At 42.5% G+C, this 15,041-nt stretch overlaps 2 protein-coding genes across 8 annotated transcripts in view; both read left to right on the top strand.

Annotated features, from left to right (window-relative positions):
• LOC133408823 (R3H domain-containing protein 2) overlaps positions 1-1,724 on the top strand; it is a 52,738-nt gene extending 51,014 nt beyond the window's left edge. For all 7 annotated transcript variants that reach the window (XM_061688085.1, XM_061688083.1, XM_061688084.1 and 4 more), the window contains one exon: positions 1,248-1,724. In XM_061688085.1, the coding sequence (XP_061544069.1) occupies positions 1,248-1,585 (338 nt within the window). In that variant the 3' untranslated portion in view covers positions 1,586-1,724. The remainder of the gene's footprint in view (positions 1-1,247) is intronic.
• A 3,958-nt stretch (positions 1,725-5,682) lies between these two features.
• On the top strand, positions 5,683-11,670 carry LOC133408998 (SH3 and cysteine-rich domain-containing protein 3-like). Its single transcript, XM_061688458.1, has 12 exons — positions 5,683-5,699; positions 5,841-5,919; positions 7,767-7,923; positions 8,012-8,109; positions 8,629-8,710; positions 8,871-8,968; positions 9,047-9,110; positions 10,378-10,427; positions 10,529-10,632; positions 10,721-10,772; positions 11,338-11,475; positions 11,572-11,670. The coding sequence occupies exons 1-12, from the start codon at positions 5,683-5,685 to the stop codon at positions 11,668-11,670; spliced, it is 1,038 nt and encodes a 345-aa protein (XP_061544442.1).
• The last annotated feature ends 3,371 nt before the right edge of the window (positions 11,671-15,041 follow it).

Here is a 15,041-nt window from a genome sequence, read left to right as displayed (position 1 = left end):
CATGTACCTTCCAAGTGACACACATCCAATATAACTGTTTACATTCAACGAACCCATGAAACAACCCCCGTGCTCAGATGCCCAAATTGCATGTAAATAACTGAAGTAAACAAAAAATAAATACATACCACAAATTTTTAAATCGGAGTCAACAATATAATGACGAAAGTAATTTAGGCTTGGCACACACAAGGCATTTTCAAATCTTAAAAGATTGTTTATCTTTAAGAGACCCCACACGAAGATCAAACAAAATCAGGCATTTAACAGTTTTGGTCGTACTGCATATGGTGTGCTTATGGCGACACGGCACACCACAAACAAAGATTCTGTTCCACCGCCGATCTAGATTCTAGTCCTCTAATACAGAAATCTTGCCTGATCAAATGTGATCTAAGAAAAACGAAGAAGAACAAACGGCAACAACCCGGACACACTAGACACAACATGGAAGAAGACACGCGAGAGGAGGGGATGATGGTGTAGTCTTGGGACTATTTTTTTTTTTTTACAGAAAAATCCCGAAATAAAAAACTTAAAGACTGGAAAAAATCCCGCATGAAAGCAGACTTTATAGTTTGCTGTGCAAGCTAGAGGTGAGTTCTCAAATGTAGGTATTGGCTGGTGTTATTAGCCTTTGTTTTGGGTAATTCATGTTTATTTTTATTTACAGCCGCTTATTTGTTCCTCAGTCAGGTCACTTCTTGATTGGCTACGTTCTGTTTCACGTCACAATTCATGGCGTCATGACTTGCCGACTAGTCGGCTTTCCCCACACGATTTCCCCAAAGATTTTTGGTCGTAAATATTGAACATGCTCAATATTAAAGATTGTCAGGCCCGACTCGTTTCTGACGCTTTTATCGGGACAAATCCACTCTCAACACACCTCAGACCGAAGGATAATCTTATAGGATGTTTTATAAAACAAGATAGTCTGCCGTTAGTTGTCCTTGGTCAGGAAAGGGATAAATCGGAAAAAGAATTAGCCCGATTATCTTTGTGTGTGCCTTCGATGTTGGCCCCAAACAGATCAGGGAAGAAAAATAACTCAAATGACCTCATTTCACATGATAATTACTCGAGGTAATCTTTAAGCGACATCTGATAATCAGGCTTGTAATGAAGTTGAATGCTCAAATTCCCACAATTGTCAGTTAAGAGAGAATCTGAGGTGTTTGTGAGCAGGGAGGTCCGTTAACTTCTCGCTTGTCTCTTGAACCCTCCTCCATCTGCTCGTGTTCCAGTGGTGAGTCGCGTGCTGGAAGTAACGGACCTGCCCGAAGGGATTTCACGTCCAGATGCCGAAAAGCTCTTCAACCAGCTGTCGCTGTGCGGCGCCAAGATCCAGTGGCTGAAGGAGCCTCAGGGAGGCCGGGGAGGCTGCGGACCCGCCGGGGCCTCGGGCGTGGCGGGCGGCGGCGACCCGGCCCACCTGTACACAGTGGTGGCCGTGTTCCCCAGCACCATGGCTGCCCAGAGTGCTTCCTTCAAACTGAACAACAGCGCGGCCGGTCTCTTCAAACTGAGGGCCGCCAAAAAGAGCTATGACCTGCGTGTGCTGGAGAGAGCCAGCTCTCAGTGAGAGGACGGCACACGCGGACTCTCGGCGTGGAGCGGCGGAGTAAGCTCGGAGGACTGAGGTGGGTCGGGGCGAGGGACTGCTCTTGGTGTACCATTGCAAAGAAAGAAAAAAAAAAAAAAAAAAAAAACCTTAAACGTGTCAAATGTATAAAAAGGGAAGGTGTGACTCTTGAGGTGGTCGGTGTTTGCTTTCAACTTTGATTTGGTCGTTGGTTTTTATTCCTCGTTTTTTGTATTTATATAGCGGAAGAGCACACGGGACACGCGAGCATGTGTTTCACCCTTGAAATTTGTGCTGCCGTCATACGAAAAATGCAATCTCACACACTACAGAAAACACACGCGCACAACAGAGTCACGTAGCACACAAAAGGAAAACAAACACACACTGGACAGTCGACCTCAGTCTAACCTCTTCGTCCTCAACCTTCTTTGCGTCCTTCTTCTTCCAGCGCTTTTCCCGCCACCAATCATCTCCCGCCACCTTGCTGATTTACACATTCTCTCTCTCTCTCTCTCTCTCTCTCTCTCTCTCTCTCTCTCTCTCTCTCTCTCTCTCTCTCTCTCTCGCTCTCTCTCTCTCTCGCTCTCTCTCTCTCTCGTCCATGTCTCATGCTGCTCTGCACTCTCTCTCTTTCTCTCTGTCACTCGCTCTTCTCTCGCGTTCTGTTTGCCTTACTGCTGTTGTGGGGTTCTGTATTGCGCTCTTCTTGTCGGGGGAGGGAGAGGGTTCAATATATTTATATAAGTGATGTAAGGAACAAAGAAATCTATATATTCAGTGATTTTTTTTTCGATTTTTTTTTTCTTCCTCCCCGAGTGAACATTTTTTGGCCTTTTTCCTTTTCCTCCCTCCTTCCCTATTCATCCCCTGCTCCTATTCCCCACATAGCACCTCTTTACTGTCCTCTCCCGCAATGCCCACCTGCCTCCTCCCCCACATTGTCTTTGCGTTTTTTTGTTGACAGCTGTGCAGAAAGTATCAGAAAATGTAGTTGAAGTGCACAATGATTGCATTTGTCTACTGTAAATTTTATTTAATCTGTTATTTTTTTGTTTGTTTTTAAAAATATAAAAGTTGAAAAATCAAAGAACTGCTTGGTATGGTTTTGTTACTCTTCAATGCATACACATCTCTTTTACGCTGGTGTCACCATGCCGAGACGCGCAAGCCTTTTTGATGCCGAGATCAATCCATTTTTCTGTACTGCCTGCCGTCATTAGGGTTGGGAGTGAGCTGGAGCCTATACGAGCTGACATGAGAAAAGTTGGGTCCTCCCTGGATCGGTAGCCAGTCAAACAGCGCACATCCATCAATTTTCGCAAAATAGCGTTTCACCAAGTGCTTTACATCCTTTTGCAATAGCTGGCATTTATCCACCCTTTACACAATCCCTGCAAAGTGGCATATTGCTGATATTGTGCCAGTGTCTAAGGTAATGTTAAATAAAGTGACTGAGAAAGACGATTGCTTGGAACGCAACAGGGTTGGAGAAGTAAGTGTCTGGTCCAGGGTTGTGGAATACTTTTTTTATTATTATTTTAATTAATCCACATAACCCATTCAAGCAGGGTTTGTTTTCCTTGCTCACCATGCTGCCATGGGTCAACTTCTGGTGTGACCAAAAAAAAAAAGGTGACAATTGCTTTCAACACAACAGGGTGGGAAAAGTGAGGATCTAGTCAAGCGTTGCAGAATACTTTTACACGCAACGATGCTGGATTTTGCAGTTGTCTTCACATAGCAACTTGCCATCCTGGGTCAGCGTCTACTGTGATCTTAAAAGAAAAATATAAGGGTTGACAATTGCTTTTCAGAACGGCAGCTAGCGTCTGGTTTAGCCTTGCGGAATAAGTCAAGTTAATTTATATAACCCTTAAAGGTCAGAGGACAAAGATTTAAATGTTTTTCTTTAACTCTAGAACCCCTTTACAAACCACATCTGCCATTTCGAAGTGATTATATGGCAGATATAGAGCAGTTAAATCGATAAATATGCGCTTTCCGGTCTTCGTCTCTTTCCGCCGCTGTGATGTCACACAAGCCAAACATCCTGTTCATTCGGCGTTGTGTGCTATTGTTCCATGCTGTTGTTCCCGTCCTTGTATATTTGTTATCGTATGATTTAATGATGTCATGATGGTGTATTGTGTAGCATTTGGTTGTACAAATGGCTCAGACAGCTGCAAGTTTTTTTGTTTTTTTTGGGGGGCTTTCCAAGTGAAGAAGTAATACGTGACCAGTGGATGGTTAAAGTCACTCGACGGGAAGAAACGTGGTCAGCTATGGGTGCCTAGCAAGCATTCCAAACGCCTTGCCGATCGCTTCGAACCGGTGTGTTTTGAGAAAGCATTGGCTACACAGGTGTACTTAGGCAGAGGCTGAAGCCAGCTGCGGTGCCAACTATTTTTCCTACGGCCATCGGGACCTCCACAGCCAGCAAGAGAACTAAATCTCGCAGCCGCCACGATGCACCAGCGAAGCGTCACAAACGAGGTGAGCATTTCCTTGTATATACCTACGACTCTATTATGGTTACTATGCACTGGGGAGTAGGAAAAAAAGACCCATAGTATTTCAGTACTGTCGTCTGTACTTTTACCTGTATGACAAGTCAACAGATGCACAGCAAAGACTTTGTGTGCGGCGTGTTATAACGCAACTCGAGCGAGGGGCACACTAAATATTGGAGTAATGCATCCTATGTAAAAGCTTGTGCCATGTCACTGAAACACATATGAATATATAATACGTATAGTCGTCCTCAAAAATATTGGCACCCAGGGGTGGGATTATTTCAAGCCATGAGTGTATCAAAAGACATGCTTTTGACATAACGTCCCATCGAGTCAGTGGCCACAGTTCTTTTTCTGTTGTACAGCTGCTACTTGGCTGCTCGTCGTCGTCACTGTCAGGATCCGACCTCCCGATCGGCTCAAACGTACGCTTTGACGATGCCGAAGTTCAGTCGGGTGTTCCTGTACGTTGAAATCATCGTCCTCCACAGATTCCAACACGTTGCTCGCCATTGCGTATAGTGTGTTTGTCAATTGCAACGTCACTTCTGGTAGCCCTTGCGATGGATAGAGGAACCACACCCCTGTGTCTTGAACTTCGGGTATGTTCGGGTAGGACTCAATATGCGTCATAAAAACCTCATTTTCAGCTAAACTATGGTTGAAAACTTGTTGGAAGTTATGTGCATGTATTACATAACATATAAACAATGCAAATATGAATTTTAACTGACCCCATAACATCTTTGTCATCAGACCTTTAATCACAGGACCCACAGTTCACAAAAATAATCGTCTGGTATTTTTCTGTAATGCAATGTAAATGGGAGCTCCTCTGTGCTCATAATCTTAAGTGAGTGGTTATATTGAGGCCAGGGGCAATTGGGCGAGCGGTGCAATTCTTTACCATTCAGCTGGGGGAACCTTTCAAAGCTTTTCAAGTGCTCAGCTGTCCCCAACAGTCACACATGCTCTCCCACGGCGAGTCGGGCAGGGCCGGACTGGCCATGCTGGCATTTGTCTTCCCGAGCTCCCACCTGTTGGAGCCTCATTTGGAACGGCGGACGTGGAAAAGTCGGCCAGAAAATAATTGAGAGTAGAAGAGTTCAACATTTATGGTCAGTTTGATCAACTACATTCGGCGTGTGTAACTCATCATTTGTCCCTTTTTTTCTGACAGTTTTTAGATACGTGTGCTGTGTGGCGTCGCATGGTTTTTAACAGAGAAACCCGAGTAGCAGCAACATCGCCAGTAGTTTGTTTTCTTCTTATCAGGAAAATCAGCGTGACTCCCCTTTCAGATCAAATCGGTAATAACTGTTTGTGTACTGCCTTGATGGATGTAATGAGAGAGATTTTCCTCATTGCCACACATTTGATTTGATCTGCTTGCTTGTAATGATGTATTTTGTGTGTTCAGTGAAATCTGCTTGGATCACAAACCTCAGCTTCTGATACTTCTAGGACCCCAAACCTCAGTTTTTGGTACTTCTGGCACTCCAAACTTAGGCTTCTGGTACGTCTGATACCTAAAACCTCAGCTTTTGTTACTTCTGTGACCCAAAACCTCAGCTGTGCACCATGGCGAACTACGACTCGTGAGTATACATTAGTAACCCTGATTTATTACAACATCTGAGGATCTCCTGTGGTGAAATGTTTATGTACAGTGTATTTTTTTGTATCATTATTTTTAATTTTTTTGCCACTTGTGACGTTTTGCGATGTGACGATGACAGGCTGGATGACAAGGACTCTGTGGATATTCATGACAACCCCCCTCTGCCGGATAATGTGGTGAAAGAGGATGATAACACGGTAAGGCATATCACATGGGTTGTTTATTCAGGCCGTGTCCCAAAGTATATGGTAGTTGTTTTCAATCAAAGTAGTAAGAAGTAGTATTTTAACCTTCAAATGAAAATTTCCAAAGATACTTAGACCAGCATCTTTATTATTGCCATTGCAACGTGCGATCACCTGCTGTACTTTAGTGCTCTTTAATGTTGGCGGACCAGCCAGGATACTGTCATTGATAACGTTGTGTGCAGCAAACAAAGCACAGGCCAGAAGGTTATTATTATTATTTTTTGCTGTATTCATATGTAACGTATTTCTGGAAATAACGGACTTTGACTTTTATTTGCTCAACTGCAGAAGAGGGAAGCTGTTTATTTGTTAAAATGCAGTTTTGAAACAATATTGGTGCGGTTCAAAACTAAAATATTTTCATTCATTTTGCTTTTTTTTTTTTTTCTAAAATGGTTTGATTAAAATCTAATTATACACTTTATTTATTCTTTTTATTTATTGAGCTACTTCACCAATAAAGTAGGGACACTGCTTTACACTTTTCCTGAGCCCGGAATGTTCTGAGCCATTGTGGCCACTGGCTTTAGGAACGCTGACAGCTGGATAGAGCTGTCGAGTGACAGCGGCGTAATGTGCGTCTGCTGTATTACCGCTGATTGCAGTGTTAATCCACAGCCTGACGAGCACAGCACAACCTCTAATCTTGACAATGATGGAGAGCTGGAGGCCGTTCACGTCTGAAGCCTAAATGTGCGTGTGTGTGATCAGTGTAGCAGTAGCGTAATAAAGCTTTGTTACATTTCATTTGCGGATTCTGCCGGTTGTCAGTCACTTCAAACCAAAATAGTTTTTTCGGGCATGGGTTTTTGAGAGTTGTTTTGTGGGTCATGCCTACAAGTTGTCATGTTGCTAAGTGAAACTGGCTTCCTGGGTCTGGATTTTCAGAAAGTTCAGGGGGGGGGGTGTTTGATGCCGAGTCAAACTTCACCAAGATACTCCGCCCACAAACCCAAAAACGATAAGTCTTGGCAATTTTACCGTCACCCATCTTTCTAACAGAAATGTGACAAATGGCTACCATTTATAAAAAATAAATAAATAAATAAAAAATTTTAAAAATTTATTAAAAAAAAAAAAGTGATGACTAAAATACATGACTTATTCTTTTGCCCACACTGCACTTCTCACGAATTGTTGTGACGCCGTTTGCAACCAGACTTCTTCACACTTGGCGAACCCTTCAGAAGTTGGGCCTGTACAAGTCGAGAGGTATTGGTGGATATTTTTGAACTGAAATTTGTCAGCCAATGGCAGAAGGGTTTCTCCAATTAGCAGATCAAATGAAAGCTTCGAGGAGGATACAGTATGTTGAGAATAAGAAATAATGAAGTTTCTATATACTCTTTTGCTCAAATTTGAAGGTGTTTTGGACCAGATTTTTCTATAGGGGATAGCACACAAATCCAATTGTCCAATTATTCCCCCCCCGCCCCCCCCGACATAAAATCTCAATTTCTCAAGAACACATCAGTGGATTTTCAAAATTCTTGGTGTGTTGTACTCTGGTTGAAGTGGCCATTCCAATCAGACCGAATTTTTCATGTTGGCACTTTTGAGCCAAATTTTACCACCATGCTCCGCCCGCACACAATGACAAAGTCTGAAAGTCTGTACAATTTTTGCTTCCCCTATCTGATTAATATACAGGGGTTCAAATTTGGTAGCAATTGTCCAAAATCTCTAGGATATGTTTATCTTTGAAGGACCCTTGGAATTTAGGTTTGGCAAATAAATGGCATTTTCTGGGGGGGAGCAGTGTAGCTCACTACATTGTTGTAGGCGTTGTGGTGCAGGTCTACTTCATCTACAACGAGGAGGTGGAGGAAGAGGAGCGAGACGAGCCACCTCCGCCAGAATCCATCAAACCCATCAACGACCGGCCGCACAAGTTCAAGGATCACTACTGCAAGAAGCCCAAGTTCTGCGACGTGTGCGCGCGCATGATCGTTTGTATGTACAGGGCTTCCTGGTGACTTATTTTAACTTCTGCTGCGCTCACTCGTTTATTTTTTTTTACCGTTTCCTTCTCTGTCTCCAGTAAACAACAAGTTCGCATTACGCTGCAAGAACTGCAAAACCAGCATCCACCACCAGTGCCAGTCCTACGTAGAGTTCCAGAGGTGCTTTGGCAAAATTGTGAGCTTTCATTTCTTGGATACATCTGTACAAATCTGTATCTCCCTGTTGCTGGTTTCAAAGTACAGCAGTGTCTTGAGATACGAGTGACCCGAGTTTTTCGATATACCAGCCGTGCGGGTTGCCATCACAATATTTTTTGGACAAAATATTCTGATAGTATTGTTGGCCAAGTTTCATGATACTATCATATCATTCGCAGAGTATTATGATACAATCAGTATCTTTGGCAAAGTTTTGTGATGCTATCAGTGTCATTTATAAAGTGTCATTATCAGTATCTTTAATCAAGTATTCTGATACTGTCGGTATCATTTGAGAAGTATTGCGATACTATCTTTGACAAAGTATCGTTGTTTCAAATCCAAAGTGATACCGTCGTCGCAATTGTTTGCGAAGTACTGTGACGCTATCAATATAGTTGCTCAAGTGTTGGGATACTGTCAGTATTGTTGGAAAAGTATCGTGATACTGGCAGTATCTTGTGCAAAACTTCACGTACTATCACTTGTGTGTCAGCCTCCGGGGTTCAGGAGAGCGTACAGTTCTCCTCTGTACAGCAGCCAGCAGAATGCTACTGTCTCCCAGCTGTTGCCCTTCTGTGAGTCGAAGTAATAATACGCTAATGAAACCGTAATACAATTGCATTTATTGGAGTGTTGGCGGTATGATGGCGGCTTACTTTTTCCCCCATTCCCCTCATTTTTGTGTTCCTTCTCGCCGGTTGAATGATTTTCCAAATCATTTTTGTTGGTCGCCAGCGCAGTCAAATCGCACTGACCCCGTGTTCGAGACGCTGCGCATCGGCGTCATTATGGCCAACAAGGAGCGCAAGAAAGGCTCCGAGGACAAAAAGAACGTCAGTATGGAAGCATGTAGTGTTCTTCCAATCCAAGTTGTTACATGAATTGGTGTCATAGCGTACTATTCGTTTTAGATGATGATGATGATGGAGGAAGACGAGTCCCAGCCCAAACAGCAGGAGAACGGCGGTGAAGGAGGTGAGTCCCTAATTAAGTTGCAAAAAAAGTCAGTATCATTGGCAATTTATCATGATCATAAACAGTATTTTAAGTTTCGTGATGTCAGCGTTGTTTTCAAATTAGTCTGGTTTCAGTATTGTTGGGAAAGTATTTCACTATCAGTATAATTGGCAAATGATCGTGATAATAGCCGTATCGTTGAGAAAGTAGGTGCTACTATCAGTATCGGGGGGGTTTATCAGAAGACTATCAGCACCGTCAAATTATCGGAATGTCCGTATCATTGGGAATGTACAGTATGTGCTACTAGCAGTATTCTTGGCAAAGTGTTGTGATATTATTATTGTTGACATAGTATCAGATTCATATTTGTGTGTTGCGTAATAAGTATCGAGATACTTTCTTTTTTCTATTATTATAGCGTAAAACCTGTGCCAAGCAAATCATGCGGGTGACTCGCTGACTCGTTGGAAGAACAGTATCGCTTGCTGATTATTGGTACACTATTAGTATCATTGACGAAGTATCGTGATACTATCGGTAATATGGGCAAATTACTTTTAGAATATCTGCAATGATACAAATGTATTGTGATACCATCCGTACCCTTGGCAAAGTATCGTGGTACGTAAAGTATCGTTTGCAAGTTATCGTGATACTGTCTAGTCGCTGGCAAACTATCATATCAGTATCAGATACTATCAGAATCGCTGGCAAAGTATCGGAATACTCTCATTATCTCGAGCAAAGTATCACGATACTATCGTATCATTGGCCTTCCTTGATATCAAAATAATTGACTGTGATACTATCAGTGTCACTGGCAATCTCTCGATACTGTCAGTATCTTTTGTGTTGTGATACTTTTATCATTTTTCTAAATATCGCAATACATATCAGTATAATTTGCATCGTATCATGAGAATATCAGTAATGCCTTGAAAGCATCGTGATACTATCAGTAATGTGGCAAAGTATCGTGATACTATCTCTATCATGTAGAAATATATATTAGGGTTTTGGCAAGTATCACAATCATATCGGTATTGTTAACAGAGTATCATGGGACTGTCAAATTCTTTCACAAATGTTCGTGATACTGTCAGTACCGCAGTCAGTATTATGCTGGAAAGATAAACACAATTGGCAAATTATCGTGATACTATCAGTAAGGTGTGCAATTTTCCGTCACAATGTCTGGACGTCTCGCAAAGTGTCGTGACATTGTCACAGTTTTTTTTTGCAAATGATTGCAATTATTCTATCCTTTGCGTGTGCGCTGTAGCTAGCTCAGAGGGAGACAAGCGAGGAGACAAGGCTCCAGCAGATGACAAGGTCAGATTAACGACATTAACGTGATCACGCTAATCAATTAGTTCATCTCAAATGGGACGAAACCGCAAATATGATGTCATCATTCGTCTTGTTTTACTCAGAGTAAAAAGCCTCATCCAGGGAAGATCAGCGTGTTCAGTCAGTCTCATTACTACTTGGCTCTGTACAGTTTCAAGGCTATCGAGAAAGATGACCTGGACGTACAGTAAGACGTCTTCACGCTTATCATGTCTTTTTTTTATTTTATTTTTTTAAATTAAACGTGTCACAATCACATCCTGTTTGTCGCCTAGCGCTGGCGACCGCATCACAGTGATCGATGACTCCAATGAGGAGTGGTGGAGGGTGAGTACGCCTCGCTCTGGTATCGCTTTTCAACAAGGAAGAGTTTGCTCATAGCGGTGCCTTGAGATTTCCGAGCTTAATTCGCCTCTTCCCCAAAAACCCAACAACGAAAAACGCACTCTATAATATTGTACTTGGAAAAACATATACTAATAACATAATTCAATAGATTGTAAGAATTCAACAGTATGCGCATCATGATTAATTCATTGCAACTCCTTTTAATGTGTTCGAGTTGGCTATTTTTTGTAGGCAGTATAAAACAGTCAGTATAAAACGACTCAGAATCATTTGCAATGTATCGTTGTGAATTTCATCACTGAATCGCAAGCCGTGTCAAGATCTTTTTTTTTTTTTTTTTCAACACAGCACCATCTGCTGGTTCTGGTGGGGTACTGTCCTATCCCAAAGCGTAATCACTGCCTTTTTTGCTGTTTCGGTTTGAGAAAAATGATCATCTCGACGTTCTAATTTGTAGGATGTGGATAAATAATGTAAAATGATACGTCTTCGCCAACGTTCTGTCGGATATTGAGTCGTCGCGCTACGATTTGTCTCCCATCAGGGGAAGATCGGCGAGAGGGCGGGCTTCATCCCGGCCAATTACATCATCCGAGTACGAGCCGGAGAGCGAGTGTATAAGGTGACACGCTCCTTTGTTGGCAACAGAGAGATGGGCCAGATTACCCTGAAGAAAGACCAGGTGAACACACACACACACGCACAATATGACGATTAAAGTCAAAGAAATGTGTGAGATAAACAAAAGTCATTGTCTTTTGTGTGTGTGTGGGCACAGATTGTGGTGAAGAAAGGTGATGAGGTGAACGGTTACCTGAAGGTTAGCACGGGACGCAAGCTGGGCTTCTTCCCTGCCAACTTGCTGCAGGAGATCTGAAGGTTTTTTTGGGGGTGGTCCAACAATAGCTTATTATAAAGAATTGTCACCATAAATATTACATTCATATGAATACAATTTTAATTTCAATCCATCTGAATAGCTTGGACACAATGGCGGCCAGCAACGAGTTTAGCACTGATGCTAATGTAGCTGCAGTTTTATTAGAATTTATGTACTTCAGTTTGGCCTCGAATTGATGTGACTGCTCATTTCTGTAGTTTCTATTGGCGCTTTCTATAAATGTGGTTTGAAAACGGACATTCTTAGCATGCAAATGAAGGAAATGAAACTTAATTTAAGACAATACTGTATTAAAAGACTCGAGACTCATGGATATTCTATGAACAGATGCACTCATTTGATCTGTTGTAGTTCACTGGAGCAAACTGTACTTTTTAGTTTATGACAAAAGACACATTGAAGGCCAACATTTTGTCTCAATCTGTAATTGGTGAAGAATAGGTATATTTTTAAGATGAAAAATGACTTTTTTGTTTACCTTGACACATGCAGTATTGCACCAACTATCTAACTCGCTATTTATCGCTATCTAGTTGGCTAGCTAGCTCGCTAGCAAGATAGCTAGCTTGGTATCTTGCTAGCGAGCTAGCTACCCCAAAGGGTCTTCGTAGCTTCGGAAATGATCTAATGGTGTTTCCCTTCACGTTTACAGGATCTCTTGTAACACACAAAAAAAGTGGATCACTTACTCTCGAAATAGAAAATGGAGCACACAGACCACTTCAGGTTCGTGGATATGGATTTTTTGGAATTGGAAAAAGGATATGGCTCATTGTCAAAAGGTGAAGGAAAAAACATGAAAATGACATCTTACCACAATGATTCCTCGTGCCATTTACAGCTCAACTATAGAGTACAACCATTGAACACAGTCTGAACAATCCATCCATTTTCAATAGCGCTTGTCTTCATTAAATTGCAGGTAAGCTGGAGCCTATCCCAGCGGACTTTTGTTGATCGAAATCGGTCCTCCCTCAACTGGTTGCCAATCAATCACAGGGCACATTCATTCATTCATCCATCCATCCATTTTATATAGCGCTTGTCCTCGTTAGGATCACGGGTGAGCTGGAGCCTATCCCATCTGACTTTGGGCGAGAGAAGCGGGGCGCACCCGAACTGGTCGCCAGTCCATTGCAGTGCACATATAGACGAACAAGCATTTACATTCACACTGAAGGAGTCTTTAATGAAACTATCATGCTTTTTATTTGTATTTTTGAGTACCCAGAGAACACTAACATGAACTCCACGCAGGAGCCATATTTTCTTCTACACGTAAACCAAATTACTTGAAAAAGGAATTCCAAACAAGCAGTAGCTTGTCCAGAATGTATAGGATTTTTTTTTTTTTTAATGGCGTCTTTCAAAATTATCCGGACAGATCGGCCACATTCACGTGACGCATTTAAAGACCTTCCGAGGGACGCGTTACTATTTTCCGTGCGGCGTAATTAGCAACGGGAAGGACCGAGGGGCCAGTTTGCCACGTCGAGAGGCATCTGGAATGACGGGAATGGCATTCCGGTGAGGACCGCAGGCCCGAGTATCACTAAGACAGACGGGTTTGTGTCAACACCGCACCTCTTTGCTCTCGTTGACACCGTGTGGCCCGAATCCGTTTTCTCTTCCGGTGTGCTGCTTTCCGTGCTTGGATCCAGACGCTGAGTTTGTCATTTGTCATCTGAGGGAAGCAGCGGCGAGTAGGTGGAGACGGGTTGCCTGCGGCCCAGGAAATAACCTCCTCCACCTCATGCCAAGCTGTAGCATATCGCAAACCTGCATAAGCAGACACGTAGGAATAATATGCCTTAAAGCTCAATCACGCGTGACGTCATGTGAGCATGCCTGGCTAGAGCTCAGTTCAACAAGCTTCAAGGGATTATAAACTCGTTTTGATTTTTGTTTGAATGCATTGTGTAATAAAATGAATAAAGGGCTGTGAAGAAGAAAAAAAACGCAGTGGTGTTGACTGCTACTAACAATATAACTGTGATTGACTGGTGACCTACTTCTCTCGCCACTTCTCTGGACCCTGCCTCTCGTGCCAAATGTCAGCTGGGATACACTCCAGCTACCCGCAACCCCAATGACGACAAGTGTTATTGGAAATGCATGGATGGACAAGGATGTCCAGGATGTACCCCGCTTCTCTAGCCAAAAGTCAGCTCAGATAAGACTCCAGCTCATCCATGACCCTAAGGGAGGATAAAATGGATGGATTTATATGCAATCCATCTACAAAATGAAGACATTGTTTCTTTGGCAATTAGGCACCAATCCACAAAACACAAATATTTGTGTGTGTGTGTGTGTGTGTGTGTAAATCATCATTCAAACATGACGTATTGATAAGCATGTCATGCGATGCTTGTTTTAGCCAACAGAGGTCACTCATGCGCCACATTTTGATCCAAACTCGACTGACCAAAACCTATGAGAATGTTCTTGCACTTTTACTCAACCCTATTAATCAAATACGAGGCGATTATACTTGCATGATGCATCAATGTTCATTCAGTCAGAGTTGTTTGTCTGCCAATTATCATAACATGCATCATGTGTAAGGGTAATGAAATCCCAATATTATCAATAATGTGTCTGTAATTTGCGGCAGTGAAAAACAACACGTTGCCATGTTTCGTGCTGCATGTACACTGTGCAGAAAGTACCACCTTGATCATTTAGCATTTACAAAACCCTCGAGAGATGGAAAAACAAATCTATATTAGCGATTGTCTTGGCCTGGTAGACTCGAATTGATTTTTCTCATTGAGAAATGGAAAAACTCAGCAGGACATTGCCAAAACTGCTTCCTGTCTCCATCCTCTCACAAACTACTAAAACCTTGCAACCACATCTCTCCACCTGCCTAAAATAAGATGATCTAAGTAAACAAACAAACAAATGACTCTCCATCAATAATTTAAGATAAACAAGGACAAAAATCTTAGCTATACTATGCTAAGCTAACTAGTAGGCAAACCAAGAAAATGCTATGCTAAGAGAGTTCACAAGTCCTAGTCGTAAAATACTGTAGGTCATCGAATATAATGACAAAAACAAAGTCATCAATAATATAAGATAAACTGGTTGAGATGAGGCGGCACGGTGGCCGACTGGGTAGAGCGTCAGCCTCACAGTTCTGAGGACCCGGACTCAATCCCCGGCCCCGCCTGCGTGGAGTTTGCATGTTCTCCCCGTGCCTGCGTGGGTTTTCTCCGGGCACTCCGGTTTCCTCCCACATCCCAAAACCATGCATTAATTGGAGACTCTAAATTGCCCGTAGGTGTGACTGCGAGTGCAAATGGTTGTTTGTTTGCATGTGCCCTGCGATTGGCTGGCAA

Source organism: Phycodurus eques, chromosome 10, assembly GCF_024500275.1.
Source record: "Phycodurus eques isolate BA_2022a chromosome 10, UOR_Pequ_1.1, whole genome shotgun sequence".
In the NCBI taxonomy this organism is placed as follows: Eukaryota; Metazoa; Chordata; class Actinopteri; order Syngnathiformes; family Syngnathidae; genus Phycodurus; species Phycodurus eques.
This window is presented reverse-complemented; position numbering and strand designations above follow the sequence as displayed.

What these genes read in the sequence shown, in the direction of transcription:
- LOC133408998 (XM_061688458.1), top strand. An exon ending in TGAAAGAGGATGATAACACG is followed by an intron (nt 5,920 to 7,766) that starts GTAAGGCATATC and finishes GTTGTGGTGCAG; the next exon opens with GTCTACTTCATCTACAACGA. An exon ending in GGAGAACGGCGGTGAAGGAG is followed by an intron (nt 9,111 to 10,377) that starts GTGAGTCCCTAA and finishes TGTGCGCTGTAG; the next exon opens with CTAGCTCAGAGGGAGACAAG.